At 40.7% G+C, this 23,174-nt stretch overlaps 2 protein-coding genes and 1 long non-coding RNA gene across 5 annotated transcripts in view; 2 read left to right on the plus strand and 1 right to left on the minus strand.

The window, feature by feature from the left end:
* FAF1 (Fas associated factor 1) overlaps positions 1–1,962 on the minus strand; it is a 493,835-nt gene extending 491,873 nt beyond the window's left edge. For 2 of the 3 annotated variants that reach the window (XM_058552367.1, XM_058552368.1), the window contains exon 1: positions 1,557–1,962. In XM_058552367.1, coding sequence (XP_058408350.1) covers positions 1,557–1,601 — 45 coding nt within the window. In that variant the 5' untranslated portion in view covers positions 1,602–1,962. The remainder of the gene's footprint in view (positions 1–1,556) is intronic. The other variant, XM_058552369.1, reaches the window with a different exon arrangement.
* Positions 1–23,174, plus strand: part of LOC131412610 (uncharacterized) — a 243,611-nt gene that overhangs the window by 22,396 nt on the left and 198,041 nt on the right. The window lies entirely within an intron of this gene.
* On the plus strand, positions 8,442–14,655 carry CDKN2C (cyclin dependent kinase inhibitor 2C). Its single transcript, XM_058552371.1, has 3 exons — positions 8,442–9,660; positions 10,114–10,253; positions 13,725–14,655. The coding sequence occupies exons 2-3, from the start codon at positions 10,125–10,127 to the stop codon at positions 14,100–14,102; spliced, it is 507 nt and encodes a 168-aa protein (XP_058408354.1). The 5' UTR covers positions 8,442–9,660; positions 10,114–10,124; the 3' UTR covers positions 14,103–14,655.

Genomic DNA, 23,174 nt, shown 5'->3' on the forward strand with positions numbered 1-23,174 from the left:
GAAAGTAAAAAGTTTGGTGAAATCAAAACAAAGTTATAATTACCTTAAAACTCTTAATAAGGTAAACTACACTTTTTGTTGTTGTCTAAAGCCATTCCTACCAGAACATAACAATTTTATAACAGGATAAAACTACTAGAAATATAGAGTCCTTTTTCACACAACCGAATTTCATGTTAGATGAAAGACTGAATTACAGAATGAAAAAAGAAGAAGAAAGATTTAAGACAGGCAAAAAAATCTCAGGCCAATCCTAATCCTACAAAACACCAAAATCTTGTAGTCAACTTTTATTTTCAGAACGCTTCTTTTTGTCTGAGTTTGGAATTACAGTATAATCAAGTGCAGATATATGCATATTCCTAAGGTATCAGATACCACTGGGCAACCAGAAAAGTAAACTCTGGAAATGGCCAGCAGAATATTAAGCTGTAAAAATAAGAAACTTAAAACACCAGAAAAAGAGAGAGGAGAAAAGCCCAACAAAATCTCAGTAAGGAAAAATATTGCCTACCATGCAAGACTAAGTACCACAATGTCAGTTAAAGAAAGTGGGAAAAGTCTGCCTATACATAACAGTAGCTTCTAAGTGAACGCCAAAATGAATGGTTAAAAATCTCACTACAATATTTTCTTCACCAAAGGCAAAGGTGGTGTTCACAAAGCATTAGTTATAACTCCAAGTCTTTCATGATGCATACAGCTCTACTTTCAAACAGCCTCCCTAAGATACTTATATGCCAGTATCACTACAGTTGGGTTCGGTACGGAAATAACATTTTCTTATCCTTTAAATTATTCCTGGAGAAAGGACATCAATCAAGCAATTCAAACCTGTAGAAGGGGAATCCGCAAATTTGAATTGGTAATTTATCAAGCTTCTGAATTCGCTGCAAAGATACTTTGGTGTATATATATAAATATATATACACACACACCTACAGTCTACTTGCCTCCTCATCTTCCTACCCTCCAAAGATTCCAATAAAGCATCAAAGTCTCAAATGCTTATTTCTTCTTGAAAACGACCACAATGCCCCGCTACCCTCACCACCTCCTCCTCATCGTTCTTTTTTACTCTACCCTTAACACAATACACCACATCCACACCACCACACGCTCCACACCCACACTGCATACAGCACACACTCTCCTCATGGCACAACCCAAAACTCCTGACCCAAAACACCCATACTTAATAGCCCCACACTTAATACCACCAAATTATACACATTCCCCATATAATACAAGAAACACTACACAGTCCACACACAAAATAACCCCAATATCAAACACCCTTCACCCTACAAATCCCATTCAAGCCGTACATAACACATTCTACACACACTCAACACAGCATATGAATTACACGTTCGCCCATGGCTCACAACGCGCGCGCGCGCACACACACGCACACACCCCAAGCCACGTACCGTATGAAAGCCCAAACCACACACCACTGCAGTGCTCAAACAAACGCTGGGGAGAGGCCACCCTTCTGGCCTCGGGAACCCACGAGGTTGGAGACGGGAGGGGAACCGGGCCAGATACTTCACCTGAAAATCCGCCAGGATCATCTCCCGGTCCATGTTGGACGCCATGGCGGCCGCCGAATTCCGCGGCTCCGGGAGCGAAGCGCGCACCTGGGAGGGAGACGGCGCCTCCTGCGGCCGTCGCCGCCGCCGCCGCCGCCGCCGGGCGCCGAGGGGCTGGCGGGCGAGCCGGCGGGCGGGCCGGCGGGCCGGCGGGCGGGGCAGCGCGGGAGGCTAGGCGCTCATGCACTCGGTAACCTTCAGGCGCCCGGGCCGCCCGCCTGCGCCTCGCGGAGCCCGCGCCGCAGCCGCCTCGACAGGGAGGTTGGTCTGGATGCGGGTCCGATCTTACTGTCGCCGGCCAGGATGAGGGCAGGGTGCGCGGCACCCGGCTCCCTTCAGCGGCGGCGAGACCGGGGGGGGGCGGGGAAACCGAGAGAACGAGCAGGCGGGCGAACGCCACGGCCGCCTCCGCCTCCTCCGCTTCCTCCCTAGCCACCGCCTCCGCCCCTGGTTGGCCAGCGCCACGGCTGTCGCACATTTTGCCTGTCATCGAGGTCGCAAAGCGCCGCTTTGCGGCTGCCACGTGACTGCCCTCCTGTCAAGCGCTGGGCGCGCGACTACCGGGCGGGGATCCGCGCGCCGCCGACCGGAACGCCAATCTGCAACTGCGGGAGCTTCAAGTCCCGCAACAGGTTATTCCGGTTTGGATTTGGAATTAAGCAAAGGCCTCGGGGTACCGCCTCCCTCAGGCTGGGGCGGGGATCAGATTCTGCGCCTTACCTGGTTACATAGTCACACAGACACATCAAGCAAGCCTCACAAACGAACTCAACACACTCTCATAACCCGTCTAACAGCGTTTCATAAATATCCATTTTCTCTAACAAAATTTCACTAAAATACAATTTCAACAAAATACACTCAACCTCACTGTCAAAACCCGCTTACACACTGTCACACTCAATCCCAAGCCCTCTGATGCCTGCATCCTCAGACTCTCAGTAACACAGAGGTCACCAGACTCCCACGGAGAGACATGGAAGCTGAGAAAGGTGACAATATCAACCCCCAAGAAAAAGATGAGCATTTTTTGTTAGTTATGAGAAATAAAAAGCTTTCTATTCCTGCAGCAAATTTATTTTGTAGAGCTGAGACAACATCTTACAAATGGGGAAAACTTGAGTCCAGCTTTTAATATAGTCAGCCTATTTAAAGTACTTTCATAAGTGAAGAAATTATATTTCTTCATAAATTGACAGGCTTTGAGCCAAGAATAGCCAAAGACTATGTACAATGAAGTGTGACAGTTTGTAATTGTCCCAGCTGGAAGAAGAGTGACAGTGGAACATGTTCAACTTTGACCTCAGAAAATATTATCGTCTGGACTGTAATAGAGCATTTCCTTGCCTTGGAAAGTATTCGAAATCCTGAAAGTGTTAAGTAAGATTGTTGATTTTATGCTGTAGACTTAAAAGAAATACTAGGGAAAACACCGTATAGACTCAAGGCCTAGGTCTTTCTATTCCCTGAACACAAAGAAGAGCACTACGGTGTTCTAAAGATCTAGGTTTATTCTGTGTGTTTTCTTTAAATGAATAGTCTGGCCTACAACTTGCATGTGATAATCTGTATTAAGACCAGAATGAGCTAGATAAGGAATAGAACCTTCCATTGTCACATTAATTAAAGTGTCTTCTTTAATTGCCATCCCTAAGGAAGTTAATTCCAAAATATACCACAAATGTGAATCTTGAAGTGAAATACAGTACCAGCGATTTAAGTGTGGCAATTCAGTTGTCCCATTCATATACGTCACTCTCAGCACAAGGCAGGTGAATAATTGTCTATAATTAAATGACCAGAATTAATGCAGCCTTGAAAAGTTGAGGTGTTTTCTGTGATGACATGGGTGTATACCTCAGAGCCCATTCAGATTCAGTGCTGCTCCCCTTCTCCCTCCCTGCTCTCCTTCTTGAAATTAAAACAGTGTGGTAATGTAGAAAGATGGGAAGAATACCCTAGACATTCAGGCATGTGGGTTCTAGTACTGCTTTCCCAACTAATTAGCTGGGGAAATTAGTTGAATGGGTTACTTAGTCTCTCTGACTTTCATATCTCAGGTGATGAGAAAACAATTATGAAAATGCATGGAAAATATAAAATATTTTTCAAAATGAGCATAGTCAGCATTTCTAGGCTTGAATTCTAACTCTGCCCCTTGACAAAACCTCTCGTAGTCTCAATTTCTTTATCTCTAAAATGAGCTTATAAAACTTACCTCAGTGATTGTGAATATTGAGTGATGTAATGCTTGCGAAAACTCTTCAGAAACCTTAAAGCTCTCCAAACATATTAGTTGCTATTACTCTATATACCAATTCGTAGATGCTTTTCTCAGGGCCACCTCTTTCATAAAACTTAAGCCAACAAGGATTCGTTTCCTTTCTAATCATTGCTTTGACTATCATTACAACACAATTTAATGCTCTGGTAAGTTTTGTAATTTTTTTCTCTAATTGTTTCATCTATGCATGTTTTAATCTTTCCTCAAAGATTGAAAGTTCATTGAGATTATAAGCCATTTCATCTCATGTATTTTTATATTCATAGTTCATACACAGCAAAGTCTTGGGTACACAATAATAAATACTTTTGAATTTATTTTTATTGGATGTCTAGTATGTACAGGTACTTTACACACCTTATTTCACTTAATTTAATTCTTACAACAACCATCTTACAGAATAAAAAACTGCTCTGTGAAGTTAAGAATTTGCCCAAAGTCATGCCACAAGGTGACAGACCTAGTATTCAAGGCTAGGTCAAAACTAGTGCTCTTTCCACTTACCCTATTGCCTCGCTGCAATTCACCCTCCATGCTGCAAAGTTTGTATAGTTCCTGAAGAGACTGATTCTTCCCTCTGACCTAACTATTCATGGTTGGATACCCAGCATACAGAGTAATTGTCCGCTACAGAGAAGGAATGAAAGAAAAATAAATCCTGAATCAAGAGAAAAAAAAATTCATTTTTCATTTCCACAGAATTCTTTCCTTAAGAGAAACAATTTCATGTCAGTGTCACAAACTGAGAGAATAAAAATGTATAAAGATTCTCTGTACATAAGTATGAGCAAAGAAAAATAATTTTAATCTACCCGTTACCATAGTTGGCCCACTGCATTAATTTATGGAGCTCAGCCTAATTCAAATATAGATCTGCTCCTAGAATCTCCATGTTCTTTGACCTTACCATTACTTTTTTTAAAGAAACTTGTATTTCATCTTTCTTTCAAATGCATATACTAAAGCTTATTTGTAGTTATTTTGCTAAAATTTTATTTGCAATAATTTTAGATTTATAGAATAGTTGCAAAGTTATATAGTTGCAAAAAAATAGTTTACCTTTTATTCAGCTTCCTCTAATGCTACCGTCTTACATAACCATAGTACAGCTATCAAAACTAAGAAATTAACATTGGTACAATACTATTAATTATATCCTAGAGACACTATTCAGATTTTTACATTAATGTCCTTTTTCTGTTTCAGGATCCAATCCAGAATACCACATTACGTTTAATCATCATGTTTCCATAGGCTCTTCCAATCTGTGACAGTTTCTTGGTGTTGACTTTCGAACAGTAGTGGTTAGGAACTTTATAGAATGTCCCTCAATTTGGGTTTGTCTAATGTTTTCTCAGAATTATACTGAGTTTATGGATTTAGGGTAAGGACACCACAGAAGTGATGTGTCCTCATCACATCATATTAGGGACACATGATATCAACATGACTTATTACTGGTGGTGGTAACTTGATCCTTTGGTTAAGTTAAACAAGCTTTTTAACAATACTACTTGCTTATAATGTAATTCATGTGAAGATAATGTTGCTACAGAGTTAGACCCACACTTCAGTAACCAAAAATATATTTCATCTAATGATTTAATATTCTTTAGGAACCTAGTGCCTGATCCTGGACTCTTAAGTAATAGAAAAAACATAAGATTTGGGGCCCCAATATCTGAGTTCAAATCCTATCCACTACTTGCTGGCTTTAAGTCACAATTTCTATAAGTTTCAATTCCTTCACTTGAAAAATGGGGATGATTATCATATTTACCTCACACAGTTGTTAAATAATGTGTGCATCACATGTTATAACCATGAAACACTATACAAATATTAATTGTTGCTATTATGTTTAAGCTTTTGAATTGCTTACCGGGCATTTTTTTTCTTACTTCACAAAAAGACTTGCATAGGTAGCCTGAGTACCTCTAGGAAAAACCTTGCTGAATCTCAGAAATAAAATGCCAAAGCCACAATTATGAAATGATAGAAAGGTCCTCTGAGGGTACCAATCTGTTTTCCACCTCTGGTGGATCTATAAACACAACAACGAGGAAGACTTTGAGACTAGATAAAGAAACTGTAAATACCACATAAACATTTCCGTAAGTTAATCATTCAGAAACTGTGCATACTTGAGTCAATGAGGGAAAAGCACAAAATAATTTGATTACATTTCTATACCTTTTAAAATTAGTATGAACTGCTGAAAAAAAAATTCCATGACTGTTAGTATTTAATATCTAACTATAAAGCCTCTGTTTCAGTGTTTGAGAGACATGTCATTACTATGTTAAAAGAGAAATCACTACTTTCAATATAATAAATGCTTAACTGTGACTCTTTCTTGTACACCATGTTAGAATGTAAGCTTATTGAGGGCAGAGATACTCACCTTTGAATCTACTTTAGTGAACTAGTACTCAATAAATATTAGCTTTTCATTGCAGGTACTTTGTAGTGCTTACTTATGCTCTCTAAACTAAGACTGCAACTTATGTGCTGCCAGGGCTGGTTTACAAAATAAGCAGACTTAAGCATAAGCTTTAGGGCACCAGCAAAGTCAGAGTAAACAAAACAAAAACTTCTTGAAAGAATTTAAGATTTCAGTAAAATTATTGAAGAAGTCATCATGGAAAAAAAATCAGAACTTTGTTGGACTTCTTTACACTTATCTTTTGGTTTTGTTCTATTTTTATTTACATATGAGGTGCGGGTAGGACATCAAAATCTTTTCAGTGCTTAGGACCTCTAAAAAGCTTAATCCAGCTCTCTGTGCATCTTAAATTACCATAAATTTTATTTACTCAGTTATTCAGCAAAAAGTATTTTCACAAAAATTATAACATATGTATACCTATATTTTACATAATGAGTACAATTTAAGATTCTTACTCATTCCAGTATCTTCGCTTACCAAGGAACCATAATAAATGCTAGAAAGCAACTCTCATAAATTGGACTAATGCCAGTTATCTCTTATCAGCCAACAGTGCTACTATGTCATCACACCCTCCAGCTGAACTAAAAAATTACATAGTAAGTTCCCAGAATAATCAAAAGTAAATTATATTATTTATGGTATTTACTGGTATAAGTGGAATCCTAAATGTTCTATTTGAAATGTCAAAATATATGTAAGAAAAGGGAGGAGTTATTTCTTGTGTTGTAGTTCACGCTTGATTCACAATTCAAGTTTTGTTACCTAAGAAAAGACCTCTGGTTATTTTTTTCCTCAACAATTCAGTTAAAGAAAACACTGCCATTTTCCACTCTCCCTCCACCTACCAGCCAATCTGTTGCTAGATGATTATCCAGATGTTTCTGGTGTGTTCTGTTGCTAATACTCCCCTTATACTTCAAGGAGCTGGGTACAGATGTTTGAGAATATGCTTGCTAGAGGCCGGTACTAATTAGACTTGTCATTTTTTTGCTTGGTTTCATTTTGACCACTGGGTGCATCATGCAACCGTGTTGGATATTTTTAGGAGCAAAAACTATAGAAAGCAGTAGTTAATTAATCTTACATAGCTAAAAGAGGAAGTTAAAAGTACAGAGAGAACTGGTGTTTCAGATGATTGAAATAAACGATTAGGGAAGAGGCTATTCCTTTACGTTTAGACACCCCCTCCCCCACCAAAAAACCCATAGGCCCCCATCTAACTAGTCAAAGAGAGAACTTTGCCGGTAAAGAAACGGCCTTGTTAGAAAACCCCTCCCAAGACTTATTTTAAGTTTTGCTTTAAAGTTAATTGCTTTTCTCCCTTTCACCGAAGAAATGGAATATTTCACAGTTTGGAGTCTCTGGAACATTAAGGCTTCAGAGTTCGTCATGATTTCTTACGTAAATCATCTCTCTAGTTTTCGTAAAAATCGGTCTATAAAAGACTTCTGCTTTTTCTGAGCACCATTCTTGCTCAGTCCGGGTCTCGCCCTCCAGCCCCACGGCCACCTCTGCCCACCGCGGCCCTGGACGTTGATCTGGCAGGTGCGAGGCCGAGGCCCGGGGCTGAGAGAAGGAGGCCGAGCGTACACAGCGCGCGCCCCACAGGAGGCGGCAGCAGCGTAGGCCTGGCCGCCCGAACTTGGAGAGCCTAGCGGGGGAGCGCGGAGGCGGGCCGGCCTGCCCCGCCAGCGCCGGGGGAAGATCGCTTTGCGCCAGCTCGCTCTCCGCCTTCAAGCAGCCAGCGCCGCCGAGCCTCTAAGGCCCTGCGGTTCTCCGCAGCCGTCTTAATTAACAAGTCTCTTCCCCTCACCCCCGCCCCCGCCGGGCCCGGGGCAGCCCGGGGTTTCGCGTCGCAGATTCCATCCCGCCCGCCAGCCCGAGGAGGCCAAACCCGGCTCTGCGGGGCCGAACGCCGCCCCAGCTGGGGCCTGGCCGCGGGGCTGGCGGGTGGGAACCGGCGCAAGAGACGCGAGGAGGGAGGCAGGGAGCGGGGAGGCGGGAGAAAGGGTGCGGGGCGGGGGGCGGGGCGCGCGAGGCGGCGAGCGAGAGCGCCACCAGGGCGGAGGGCGGGGCGTGGGCGGCGCCCGGCCTTCCCGCTCCCGCGGCGCTGCAACTCCGCCGAGCCTCCTTAAAACTCTGCCGTTAAAATGGGGGCGGGTTTTTCAACTCAAAAAGCGCTCAATTTTTTTCTTTTCAAAAAAAGCTGATGAGGTCGGAAAAAAGGGAGAAGAAACCGGCACCGTCTCTGCAGCGGCAACAGAAGCAGCAATTGTTTGAGCGTAAAAAGAAGCAAGGGAGGGAGGGAAGGAAAAGAGCAGAAAGGGGGACGACGCGCAAGTGTCTGTAGGGTTGAAGGGAGCAGGGACCGGCGATTTGGGGGGACCGGCTACAAAAGAAACTGTCACTGGGAGCGCTGCGGCTCGGGAGGAAGCAGTGCTGCCCCGCTCGGCTCCAGGGCACAGCTGGCTGGCGGCCGCTGCCCTGTCGGCGGCGTAGGCTGGGGGCACAGGCCAGGGGACCGCGAGAGGTTGGCGAAGTGGCACCGGGCGCCGAAGCCCCTGGGCTCTCTGCGAGAGGGCAGCGGGACTGGCTGCGCCCTGGGATTGTGGCGACTCCCCATACTGAGAGGTTGGCCTGCGCTTCCCAGGACCCTCCCGATCTCCGGAGGCCCTCAGAAAACCGGGAAAGGAAGGAAAAGACAGCGGCGGCAGCTCAATGAGCGTCTACAGTAGGAAGTCTGAACTGGCTCGGTCGTAGGCGGGAAGTTACCGGTGGGCTGCCCTGTGCAGCCGCGATGCTGCCGCGCGCTGCCGCAGCAGCCCGGGCCCCGTAGACGCTTCCCGCATCGCTCTCCCCTTCCTCACGCTGCTGGGAGTCCCGGGACCCGGTGGGGCCGGCATGACCGGCTTGCCGGGGGCCCGCCGCGCGCCCGGCTGTCTCCGGAGACGCGCGCCGAGCCTGGCTCCCACGGCCTCCGAGGCTCGGCGGGGCTGCGGCAGCGCGGCGGGCGGGCTCCGGAGCCTTCCCGCGCGGCGTTAGCCCTCGGCTCGGCCCGGACGCGAATAAAGCCTCCTCCGGAGAAGCCGAGGCCACTGAGGAGTCGTTACAACCTGTAACTTGAGGGCCACGGAACTGCTACTCTCGTTTGCCTTTGGCGATCGTCTTTAACCCTCCGAAGCACGTCAGCATCCAGCCTTTGCGGCGCTCTCCCTGCAGCGGAGGACTCAGGACTACCCCTTCGGCGAGACGGATGGACACCGAGCCCCTCCGAGGACCTGCCCCTGCAGTTCTGGCTGTCGCGGCTCAAGTCACCACCGTGAACAAGGGTGGGTTAATACCTTTTCTTCCCCCCAACTGTCTTTTCTTCCGCGGTATTTTATGCCGTGATCTAGTCCCTTAAGTCTCCGCGCACATTCCTCACAGAGGTCTGTAGCGTAGGTACGTGACAGCTCTGCCTACATTTTACCCAGAGTAATTTACCAGGAATATATGTGTGTCTGTGTGTCTCTCTGTTGAATCACCAGAATTCTTCATAGGGGTTAAGCTAAAAAGCGAGGAGCGGAGCCCCTCTCCAATGGCTCAGTTTTGCTGAATAATCACGTGTGAATCGAGGGGCGGGCTTTTGGCAGGCAGATCTTACTAGTATTTACTACCAAGCTCTACTCCAGATTAACCATCCCAGTCGTTCTGTCAGTCTCCGATGCCATCATGCAGCCTGGTTAGGAGCAAAGGAAAGGGGAAAAAGAAAAACAACTAATTCATCTTTTCCCGATCGTCAGGACCCTAAAGAATGGCCGAGCCTTGGGGGAACGAGTTGGCGTCCGCAGCTGCCAGGGGGGACCTAGAGCAACTTACTAGTTTGTTGCAAAATAATGTAAACGTCAATGCACAAAATGGATTTGGAAGGACTGCGCTGCAGGTTGGTATCCAGCGAGGTGGGGAAAACAGGTCAACAATGTTGCCTACGTGACCCGGGTTTCTAGAATAACAGCTTTTAAGCTTTCAAGGGTACAAAATTTCACTGTTTTTAAATCTAGTTGGTTGCCATATTTTATATCTTTAAGTGGGTCCAACTCCCTAAAATGACGTACTTTGAACAAACTCGTCAAATCCAGTAACATCCTCGATATCAAGTGGGTTCCAGGTTTGGTCTTAATTTTTGGAATGTTTTTGTGACGGTGGGGATGTTCAAGTAGTCGTAGTAGAGCCGAGTTTTTTGGGTTTTTTTTTTTTTAGACAGCTCTGTAAACACATTATTATGATTATTATTTGAAGTAAATACACTGCTATTAGTGGTTTCCGTACTTTGCTCCAATAATTGACTTTAACGTTAATTTTCTTGACTACTGGCGAGGGTGTTTTTCCTTCAAATGCTTCAAGTTTTGACAAACGACCTTTCCTCGTTTGGAATGGGTGGCCTGGGCACGGGGACAGGATGTACATTTCACAGTTAATGTAATACCATCCACCCATTCAGGATTGAGGAGGAATAAAAAGTTGAATTTTCTAATCGGAGCTCAGCTTGTAGTGTTTTTGTCTCTGCGGTCATGCCGTGGTATGTTCTAATTTTCAGTAATTAGATTTACAAGAAACAAATGAAACATGTCCAGCTGCCAAGTATTATACCTGATAATATTTTTTCCTCCTCTGAATGCTATGATGTAACTTAGTTGAAAGGCATAGAAACAGAAAAATGGCAAAGTAGTCTCAAATAGTTGCTTTATCAGAGTTCTGATGATATTCTTATGAGCTATTCTTATTCGGAAATGCAACACTTGAAACTGTTTTTGAAAATCCATTGGGGAAAGGGTTTTTAGAGTGCTTTGTTTTAGTTACAAGAATTAGAAATTTAAGTGTCAGAAGATATACTATTAACAGATGAAGTCTATACAGTCTGTACATTTTAAAATCAGAATACACCAACCTTGCAAAAGCTTCAGTATTAAGGGAGCTTATGCATAGATACTAAATTATTTATCTTGTTATTTCAGGTAGATTAAGTGGGGAAAGGAATTTTTTTCTTTTTCGACCTGGTGGTTTACCGGTGATGATAGCAATGCCACCAATTAAATATATTGAAAATTTTCCTATTGAAAACTCAAAAGATTATATAAATCTCACAGAGAATGAGCCACTTAACCCATGTTCAGAATAAGATCTTACAGGACTTTTGACGAACAGGAAGACTGGGAGATTAATACTGGGGAAAAAAAAGTTTTGACAAACATTTTTAATACAATTCTGCAATCTTGTTTATATTAAACATACTTATCGAGATACTAACACCCACTTATTGTGGCTTAGTCCTAGTACATATAATGAAACACACACAAATAGGAGTCCCAAGGCTTATTTTCAGTATGTATAATCCTGACTCTGAAGTTGTGTCATAACTCAAGAAAGAATTCTTTCAAAACAATTTCTAACACTACTATTATTTTCTGTGAAAGATGGCAAATTTTCTTCTTCAATTATGTTTATTTAACTCAACTGCAAAAGCTCCCCCCCACACACCCCTTCCTAGTGTAAGCTTTTCAATCAGGATAATATCAAAGGCCTTAATCGTACATTTCCTTCACAAAGATCCAAGGTGTGTCTGTCTCCTATTTTTCCCAGTCCAGGTCCTTAGATGTAACTAAATCTTTAGAGGCACTTGTGGTAAAAATGAGGTTGTGTTAATTTTTAATAACCAAAAAATATATTTCATTGAAGTTCTTGAAAAATAAATTGTGTCATTTTTACCACTGCCCCAAAGGAAGGGCTAAAAGTCAGCAGGGTTTTATCAACAGGGAGGCTTAATATCTTGGTCATCTATATAGTTTGCATTTATAAAATATTATCCATTCTAAATACATTTTATTACTTAATTTGTGATTATTTTTAAAACAAACATTTTAAAGAGATAGATCAACTTCGTATGTATTTTCCAATGGATTATATTTAATTTCACAAATGTTTGTGTCTCCTATGCAATCTATTTATTATAAATTTAGATTATTATGAATATACCTAAATATAAATGAAACCAGTTAAAATGCTGAAATTTTCTGGCATGTTAATGAGACTATATTTTTCCACAACTAAATTATATGTATTGTATAATTGCATGCTGCTCTACAAGATATTTTATAATTATGAAAGCTTAATAGAGACCTCTTATTAGAGTGAAATATATTCAAACAACAGTAGATAAGTCTTTGTCATGTGAATTATTTGTATGCTGATAGCAAATTTTAATACCACATTCTAGCTTTAAAAATGTTGGCAGTTTACAAATAGCTATTCCTAAATGCCTGATAATAACTGCAAAAGGAAATAAGATGGGATCACCAGTTGATTACTAAATGGGCTCAAACCACAAGACAAAGCTGTCCGTGTCCCAAAATACACATTAAATATCTTATTTTCTCTTCTTTTGCTCACTCGAAAATCAGGAGGCTAGTTAGAACTTTAAGAAACAGTAAGTAATATAGTATGATGACTGTTTCATTCTTTTCAAGAACAGTTGCCATACAATCATCTCCTATCTAATACACGGCATATTATGAACTTAGTCTTAGATAAATCAATATCATAAGCAATGGAGAACACAGTTGCTTATTAAACACCTCAATAATCAGTAACATTTTAAAATTTCAAGTGAAGGATTCTAAGCCCTGAATACACCTACTAGTCAATATGAAATAACTTGCAAAGAAAAAAAAAATTTAAAAAGAAACACTTAGAAATTTAGGGCTATATCTATTTGGAGAGAACTTGTGAAAATTAATCATTTAAGGAAATACCAGGTCTGGATTCGTAACAGATCATTTTTACACTAGGTGATGGAGTCTGGTGTGTGGAAACACTTCTTTGGAGATTTAAAGAAACTCACTCTTCTTATTTATTTTCAGAAGCTATTTAGAAAATAAATTTTACCCACATATGATTTTCCAGAATTAATACCCCAGGCACATTTTATGAGCATGAACAAGCAACAAAAGAAGACTCTTATTTAAATCTCAAATTCCGTTTCTTTTATTTAATAAATTCATGAAATTACACAATTCTTCATGGGATATAGAGAACTGAGTTGTCGCTGAATTTTATACAAGTTGGACTCGTTCTATTTTATTGATCAATTTATCCTACTTTGGGGACCGTTTAAGATATTCCATCATAGAAGCTCAATTTTTAGAAGTTTTCTTCTACTTTTACCTACTAGTACTTTCCTTCCTGCAACTGAGCCCTTTAAACCCCATCATATGGGTCTTCTCCAAGCACTCCTTAGCCAAAAATAAATAGTTCCATTAATAGAAGGAGAAATGGGTATTTTAAAATATTCTTGTGGTAGGAGCACTTGAAGGATTCTACCGTTTTGAGGATTCTACCGTTTTTTCTTCTTTTCTAGGTTATGAAACTTGGAAATCCCGAGATTGCCAGGAGACTACTACTTAGAGGTGCTAATCCCGATTTGAAAGACCGAACTGGTTTCGCTGTCATTCACGATGCAGCCAGAGCAGGTTTCCTGGACACTTTACAGACTTTGCTGGAGTTTCAAGCTGATGTTAACATCGAGGATAATGAAGGGAACCTGCCCTTGCACTTGGCTGCCAAAGAAGGCCACCTCCCAGTGGTGGAGTTCCTTATGAAGCACACGGCCAGCAAAGTGGGGCATCGGAACCATAAGGGGGACACCGCTTGCGACCTCGCCAGGCTCTACCGGAGGAACGAGATCGTTAGCCTGATGGAGGGAAACCGGGCGGAGGGAGCTTCGAATCTGCAATGAATGTGGGGAGGGCTCTCCTACACTGCGTTCTATCTTGTCAGTTAAATGGTTGGCTGTCCTGTTTTAATATCATTTGTTAAAATTCAGTTTTGTCATATTTTAAGCAGCTAGTTAAATCTTCTGAAATTGCTAAGTGGAAATCTTACTACAGGATTACGAATATATTTAAGCAACATCTTTTTCACCTGCAAAATCTTGAGTTCTAACATGTAATTGCAAATAGCTTTGGCTTTCTTCTGAATATTTTATCTTTCCTTGACTTTTTCCTTGCTTCTCCCTTTGCCCGTCTCAATACCCAACTTGGAGACTTTGTTTTAAAAATGGTTTGTCCTGATGCTTCTTTTGCCTAATTAAAACACTTTTTCAAAACAGGACAATGTTTTTCTGTGATTTCCACTCCTCTATAACCCCCACATAATTTGCCACTTGCTAAGGAGAACTGTACTAAAAGATGATGATGTTTTAAGTCTTGACATTAGAAAAAGTAGACCAGTTGCAAAACTGGACATATTCTATTGATGCTTCAGTTATTCTTTTCTTCCACTCCTCATGCCTCCCCCAAAAGATTTTACTTGGTGGCTAATATTTCTGCTTTAAAACAGAATAAGAACAATATGTTTTGAAGATCAAACCTGAAATTAGTGTGAATTTATCCTAATGTTCAATTTTCCCTTTTTCTCAAAGTTGAATAGTTGAATACAGGTTTCAGAAGTAGCGATCTGAAAAGAAATATATGTTAGCTGTAAAAGCCACTTTTAAAAGAAAATGCCACCTTAAAAGTCCTTCCCATTAGTTGAGTTTTAAAAAAAATTACAAAATGAAACAATTGGTTAAACACTATATTTCCAAAAAATTATACCATAAGTATACTAAGTGTAACACTGGCTTTTTCTCTCTGAATGTCAGAAATGTAAAATGTTTAACTATTAAAATATAATGCAAATACCAATGTTTAGGGGATAAAAAGCTCAGTAAGAAAAATATATATAAAATACATATAAGGGTCATAACTAATTTAGGGGCTTCAGTATAATAAATAGAAACTTTTTCAAGAAATAAATAGGCCACTCCTACATATAGTACTTGATTCTCACAAAACTTTTTAGAAAAGGCATATAAAATCTTTTTAAGAATATATTTAGCTAAAAATGAAAAATTTTGAATGAAATAGAAACATCAAATTTCCAAGAGAGTTTTCAAGCATCTACTACTTACTGTGTCATTTTAAAGATTTTCACCAAAGGATTTCAATGCAGTTACCGTTTATAAATTTATAAGTACTTAATTCATCATCTCTCACATGAACAAAGATGTTGTATGTGAAAGTTCTCTCCTTCTGCTTCATAAGCTCCCTGCCCTTGCTCCAAAAAGAACAAAATACTTCAAGGTTTATTGAAGGACATGGTTCTGATGCCTGCCCTAACAAGGATTGGAGTGGTTGCAGGCAAGTGGTTAGCAATAATTTATTTTCCATGATAGTGTAAAAGAATATAGGAGAAAAAGTTTAATCCTTTTCATTTAGCACTAAAGTTCACCTTCCCTAAGTGCAACAAGACTTCAACTTCTGCCACCTCTAACCACAAGTCACTGAATAAATTTATTTTTGACAGCAACATGAAATTAACTTTAAAACATTTATTTTAAAGTTTAGAAAAAAGTAGAAATTGAGATAGTTTTGAAGGAAAAAGTGTTGCATTTTGGATTTAAAAACTAGAATCAATATACAAAATACACTGCTTGAGTAAGCTGAATATTTTCTAAACACAAGACTTCCTAAAAAATAAAAACAACCCTTCTTACAAGTTGCAACTGTAAAAATGGACGTTTCTGAATTTAAAGTCGAGTTTAATGGACTTTTCAGTATCCACCAAGTCTCGGCATTACAATTTCTCTTTAGAGATTTCGAATATAAAGACACAGGACGTTCATAAAGCTAAACAGAAGTATTTCTGCAATTGCTTTGTTCTCACGTGGTCGGAGCACAATAAGGAGAGAGGGAGCTCTATCTCTCTCATCAGCCTAAAATTTGCTAGGCATTAAAACATCGCCACATTTCTCTGGCTCTTCGCAGGAAACAGCTTTGCTAATCTAAGTATTTTAGAAATGAGTTGTGTGGTCCCCTCTAGGAAATATGAAAAGCCATTATTCAATCTCTCAAAAACCTCGACAATATTCAGTCAGACTCTTGAATATGCCGAAATGTATAGGATGGAAGAAACGGTGCTGCTGAGTTTGATGGGGTCTTGCGTGCAGCGAGCTGAGGCGGGGAAGGGTCTTAACTTATTCAGATGCAGACTGGAGAGGCAAGTGCTAATTAATACAATAATCAGAGCCCCAAGGGACCACGCTATAGAAAGGATGGAGGATACTAAGCAGAGATGCGCTCTCCAATTCAGTTCTTCACTGCGTCCGCATCCACGTCGGGAAACTCAGGTTCAGACTTTGCCCAGTAAACTGAATCCGGGCTTACGTCTAGGGGGTGGGGGGAGAGCACTAACAGGACCTTAGTCCACGTTCTGGTCCCCAAGCCACTAAGCAAACTGCATTTTACCATATTTCGGCAGTGAATCAATAGTTTTCTGATAAACATTACGCATCTCGCGATGGTGTGATGAGCTCGTACACACACCACGCTGGGTGATTAATAAATAGATAAAAGAATTCTGTCCCGGGAAAGCAGTTCAATTGGTAATACTATAAATTCCCCTTATCGTGTTGATCAAACGAACGTTGTGGAATCCGTGGCCCGGGACTAGTTTCGAAATCTCAGTTCCCAAAAAGGTGTTTTCGGCTTTTGCCGGGGTTAGAAGTAATAGTCCAGAAGCACAGTGCTGGAGCGAGCAAGGGTCGTACTCGCAGGCTTCCTGACTGCCCTAAGTGACCTTCATCAAAAGGCTGCAGATGGGGAGAGTCCCTCTCTTGGTCTCTCGAGAATGTTTTGATTTTACACGACACTTCCAAAAAAACAGATCCACGCAGGGACCTAGTGAGAGGCAGGAGACAATCTTTCAGCCTGAGACCCGCGGTAAAGCTCTGCCCATAGCCAACCCAAGCCCTCTATGGAGGGGCTGCGAAGACATCCTTTCTGTCCCTTCGAAAACTCTCCAGACTCCAAACGCAGCTCCCGGCTCCCCAGTGAGGAAGCTGGAGCCCAGAGCTCCCTCAGGGCGCGCAGAAAAGCCCGGGGTGGGGGTGGGGGAGTTTCAAAACCGTTAGCTCGCGTTGTTTTTTTTTTTTTTTCCCCTCCCTCGCTAAGGTTTCTTTTCTTTTCTCTTCCTGTCCAAATATTTCAAATTTCCGCGCCTTAAATAACAGTCTCCTTTTATTTAGTTAGTTTCCTCGGCAGGTTTGGCCGCCCGCTTGTCTCTGCCCCCCAGCGGGCCCGGGGCGCCTCGGGCGCCTCGGTGCTGCCTGCAGCCCCTGCGCGCTGCCCCCGGCCCAGCCTGCGCGGCCCGGAGCGCGCCCGCCGGAGCCACAGCCCCCTCTTGCCGCGACCTGGCCTGACCTGGCTCCCCGGGCACCCAGAGCCAACTCAGGCCGCCCCCCGCCCGGACGCCTGTCTGCCTCCCAGCTCGACTTCCCTCCCCGGACTTTGGAGCCTCTTCTGCTTTGGGGTTTGGATCCCGGTCGCCCTGGAGCGGCGGAAGGGCCGCGGCGGTAGGAAAGCAGCGGAGGAGGCCAGTGGCCGGAGCCTGCCCCAGCCCCCACCCCGCGGGTAACCTTGGAGGCGCCCTCGGAGTGAGTGTGTGCGCTGCTGCGCCAGCCGGCTGGGGCGAGCGGGCGCACGGCGCAGCGGGCAGGAGGCGGGAGCGGGGGGCGGGGAGGGGGAGCGGGCCCCGGCGCCTCCCGGCCGCCGCCGCAGCGCCGCGGGAGCTGCAGGCTACCGGGGCGGCCAGGGTCCCCCGGCCCTGGCCCTCAGGCAGCGGTCCCCGAAGAGGCGGCGGCCATCCCACTGGATGGTTCCGGCGACCTGTGCCTGAGGACTGGGGCCGGAGGGCGCCGTGGGAGCAGGGTAAGGGGACCGGTGAGTGCCTAGCTCTCTGCAGAGGTGAGCTGGCGGCGGGACACGGCGCGGTGGCTGGAGCAACTCCATGCCCAATGCCAATGCCAGCACTCCCTCCTCCTCCCCCCATGACAGCTGAGGACAGCCGGGCTCCGAGCCTCGCGTCCAACTGCGAGGAGGCAAATGCCTCTCAGGCTTCTCAGCCCCTTAGACTATTCGGGAAGTTGCCCTAGGGTATTGCCTTTCCCCCTATAAATTACTGGACGTCCAGGAGTGAAAATGCACGTTCATTCGGAAAGACCCTCAGCGTGAAACACCGAGAATTGCAGGCCCGCCGGGACTTTGGGTGGGGCTGGGGCGCGCAAAACACCTAGAAGGGGTCTTGTTTTTTCAACCCGGAAAAGACCCGAAAATCGAGTTTTGATCTTCGGCGATGCCTCAAAAGAATAAAACCTCCTCAGGTCTGGATATTGACTTGGTAAATTAAGGTTCCAGTGCAGTGTTTTGCCATCTGCTATAGAAACATTGTGCGAGCTTCAGGTGTTAGGATGTGGGTTTGGAATTTTCTGTGCTGTCTTTAATCCTCAAAGACATTAAATAACAGCATGGTAACACACCCGGCAAGCGAGCAAAGGTTATCCTTGCCACCACAGCACCTGCAAAAGCACAAGTGGAACTCACATATTTTGCTTTCTGAATTCTAAAATGGCTTCTGAATCGTCCAGAGGTACCAGCACATACGAGGAGGGGGACGGGGGACGGGAGAATTTGTACATTTCTTAAAACTACACAGATATTATTACACTTCGGTTGTTCCACCTCACCTCTCTCTCTCTCCCAGCCCCCATCCTCATTGGTCAAGGAAGAATTTTAGTGTAGGCCTATTCAAAAATTCTATATACAGCCTTTTTCTCTTTCCTTACCCGCCCCCCCACCACACACACCAAAAAAAACCAGTCAGCCAAAAACATCAGCTCTTTTGGGGAGGAAGTAAAAAAACCACCAATCCTTATCCAAACTACCCGTCATTTCTTTTGAGCACTAAGAAGAAATTCTACATATGACCAACACTATGAAAGAAGAGATAATTTATCAGAACCTCAAACGCATTCAATTGGTATCATTAAAGTGATATTAATTGTCTTTTAACATTTAAATAATGGGACTGTTTCTGGAATTGATAGGTGAGAAGCTCAAAAATCTCCACTGAGATGTTTGGAGATGGAAGCTTCTGCTCTTCTTTATATTCCCTCAATACAGTAGTTATGTAGGAAAAAAAGGATACTTTATCTTGACCATATAAAGCAGTAGCATGCTAATTTTGTTCGTTATATGCCTTAGTTTCTCAGATTAGTTATATAAATAGTGAAAGTTCACATACAAAGCAAAACTGACAATATCTTTTGGTTAATTTTTTAATTTAGAAATGCAACCAAATTATCACAACCATATTAAACTGCAGTCCACTCCCCTATTTCTTCTAAGTGTACACTTTGCACAACTTGCTGATAAAGAAATCTGCCCTGAGTTTAAAATGTATGCCTTGGAAACATGATTTCCTAAAGTAAAAAATAACTCACTGGTCCTTAGGAAAAATTATTCTATAATTTGGCTATTCTCTGTACAGCTAATGTAACAGTATCTCCTTCTCTTACATTTTGGAACTGTTGTAAAAGTCATTTGGGCCCAAATACTTCTTGTTCCATAGTTTTCTCCCTCAGATATTTTTACTAAGAAGTGAGTGTCCTCAATGATGCAGCAGCATTCTGATGCCCATTCTGCTAATTCAGACCAAACTCACACAAGCTGTTTAAAAAGGAACATGCATTTCTTCTTTTGTCAAAGTTTAGAACAGATATGAATGAATGTTAACATTTGAAAGGCCTAGAATAATTTTGCAAATCAGTTATTATAGTGTGGTGATGATTCCAGATGAAATTTTTTAAATCTCATATATTAGAAGAATAAATGGGATCAAATTATTAAATTAAGCAGCATTTGATGATGATTCATAGTACAGTGTTTCCTATCTCAATATTAAAATAAGCAATAGTGTGTATTGTGTTATGATTTTTAACTGTGAAAGATATTATATAATAATCACCATGAGATATAAAAGTAATTGATTGTTCCAGAGTCTCTTTTTCAATGTTAAGTAAAATATAATGAAAATACAGTAGGTTTTTAAAAAATATCTTCACTACACCATCACCTATATTTTTGGCTGTCCCCATCTTTTTTTTTTCCACTGTTTATATTTTTTTGCCTCCACATTTTAGATGATGAACAAAAATAGCATGTAGAAAGAGGTTTCCAATTCTCCTTTATTCCTGCTTCCTCAGCCATCTATTTCTCAATTCACAAACGTTATTTCAACTTTAAAAATCATGTTTTGTGATGCTAAAAATTATTATTCCCATTAATTTAAATTTATCACAGGCCTATGAGTGAAAAAGCATTCAGTGTGTATTTTGTTTAAAATAAAGTTAAGTGAAAAAAGTGTGGACATTAGGTTTAGCAAGTGTGTATTTATGTTTTGAATATAAATTAGTTGGAATCTTAAAACTATTTACTATTTGACATCTGCTAAGATTTTCAGCATAGAATCCAGATCTAGAAAATCTTAAATTTAATTTCTGGTCTTCTGAAAATAATTTAATATATTTTAATTTGCTATATTAAGATAAGGCTAATTTTTTAACTAATAAAAAGTTAAAATGTTGATACTTAATAGAAAAATATGAAGAGAGGACTATGATATCAGATCCAAAGCAATGATTTTTTAAAAATAAATTACACCTACTGGTAAATTGTATATTTTAATTGTAGTGTTTATTATTTTATAGTTAAATTTTGCACTTGGCATGTGGACCAAAATTATCTATATTTATCTATAGGCATATGGTTGGTATTATGCAGGTAATCAAGATAATACTTTGTGGTCTTGTCCTATATGAGTATTTTTATGTATATGTGTGTATGTTTAGATATTTCTTACTAAAGTTCAGTACTGAGCCAATAGATATTTTGAACAAATGCTACCAATTCATTTCACATTACTATTTATAAGATGTTAAATTATGATCTGCTACAGAAATATAAGCTGATGATGTTTTAGATATAGGTGAGATCATTTTAATTAATGATCCAGGGAAAGATAGAAATTAAAATCTTAGAACTGAAAACACTGATGCAGGTCCTAGTTCTACCTAGGTTATTGTTTCAAATTCTTGTCATGAGGCAAATATATATGAAAGCCACTTAACATCTACAATTAAAGTAATCAAATTTGAAATATTAGGAATAGAATTATGATAGTGACAAGAGGAAGAATGGATATTTTAAATGTTTTAGATAGCCATGCTTGTAGGTTAATTTAATATCAGTTACATGGTGGACAATTTGCTAAATAATCCAAAAGCAAGGACAAAACAAGACCAGTAAAAGATATTTGCCCAAGAATTCAAAAGCAGGGCAAGCAAGACTAAAAAAAATTTTTTTCATTATACTACCTTGGGAAATATAAACAAATTAATTTTCTTGGTATGGATAATTTTACAGTTTCCAGTGAAGTTTTCTACCATTTCATTTGGATAATGCTTTTAAAACACATAGCTAGAAAATAACCACTTACTATTTATGGTCATATTTTTAAATTACATATATAATATGTTTTAATTAAATACAACAGACACATATTCTGTCCAAAAATAGTAAGTTCAGCACCATTCTGAAAGGGTGCGTGGATACAGTTGGACATCTGGACTAGACTGAGGGGCTGTTTAATGTGAAGCCGGAGTAGGGCCACATGGGAGAGAGCACTGAACTGACTGAATGCTGGCTAATTTGCTTAAGAGTAATCAGAATGGCTCTGAGCTAGTATAAATTGCCTACAGTTGTTTAAATACACCATGTACTTACTGGAAAAGCAAATAACTATATACAAAGACAATTAAAAGAAGGAATATATATTTTTTGCGTCCAGAGGGATATCACAGATGTCATGGGGAAAATATTAATGTAGCAATATAAAAGAGAACTGTACAGTATAACATCAGCTGAAGATAAAATCATTGCTTTCAGTTTCTTAAAAAAAAGCTTATTTATCATGTTTTAAAGATTTAAAATGCACAGTTCTTCAAACATATGACTAATATCTATAAAATACACAACACATACTAACTTAATATTCTAATTTTTTAAATTTCCACAAAAAAAGTACTCCAGAGTACCTTTTAGTTCATCAAATCTTATTGAAAGAACATACACCATACCCTAAGATCAGCAAATAAAGTTTGTGGCTTACCAACATAAGAGAATTTTAAAGATCAATGCTTTCTAAGGAAAACGTTCTGACTTGAATTACCAGGATGAAGATCTGGGAAATTTTAGTGGCACGTTTTGTCTTCTATGAACAAATAGATTATATTTAGGATCAATGTAAGATTAATTTAAATTTCTACAGTAAAGTAATATTTTATATCATTGTTTTGAGTTTAAATATATAGAATTTAAACAATAGAACTCTATATGGCCACGGTGAGGTTTCTCTTTATTCAGCAACAGAATAGATTAAAGAGAAATCAGATCAAAACATAAAATTCAGACATAAAATTCAAGTTACAGATCAGCAATGATATTAAATCAACCAACAGAAAAATTGTCTCACACAAAAATCTTCTATTAATTTAGGGAAAAAGAGTGGTAAGAAAAAAATATTTAAATCTCTTCTCATTAGATTAAAAGATTACTAGTTTCTCATGTAATATTGTAAGAAATAAAATCCTAAACATTTAGGAAAGGGATATGAACATCCTAAAAAACAAGTGGGTCTCTGTTTAGGAACTGTGATAGTAATTGATCTGAGAGGCTTTTCTGAAGATATTTTAATGTAGTTATGAATATGTTAGCATGTAAAAAGTGCTGAATTATGTTGAATTTTGTCATCATATAGTAGGCTATTAAATTATATGTATACAAAGAAAAATGGAGATACTTTAACAAATGTCTTTTCTTTTTGGTACTTCTTAATTTATATATATATTATTTCAGCTTACATTTCAGTAAAA

The sequence above is a fragment of the Diceros bicornis genome, chromosome 13 (genome assembly GCF_020826845.1).
Source record: "Diceros bicornis minor isolate mBicDic1 chromosome 13, mDicBic1.mat.cur, whole genome shotgun sequence".
In the NCBI taxonomy this organism is placed as follows: domain Eukaryota; kingdom Metazoa; phylum Chordata; class Mammalia; order Perissodactyla; family Rhinocerotidae; genus Diceros; species Diceros bicornis.

What these genes read in the sequence shown, in the direction of transcription:
- CDKN2C (XM_058552371.1), top strand. Translation starts at nt 10,125, where the DNA reads ATGGCCGAGCCTTGGGGGAACGAGTTGGCGTCCGCAGCTGCCAGGGGG. An exon ending in TTGGAAGGACTGCGCTGCAG is followed by an intron (nt 10,254 to 13,724) that starts GTTGGTATCCAG and finishes CTTCTTTTCTAG; the next exon opens with GTTATGAAACTTGGAAATCC.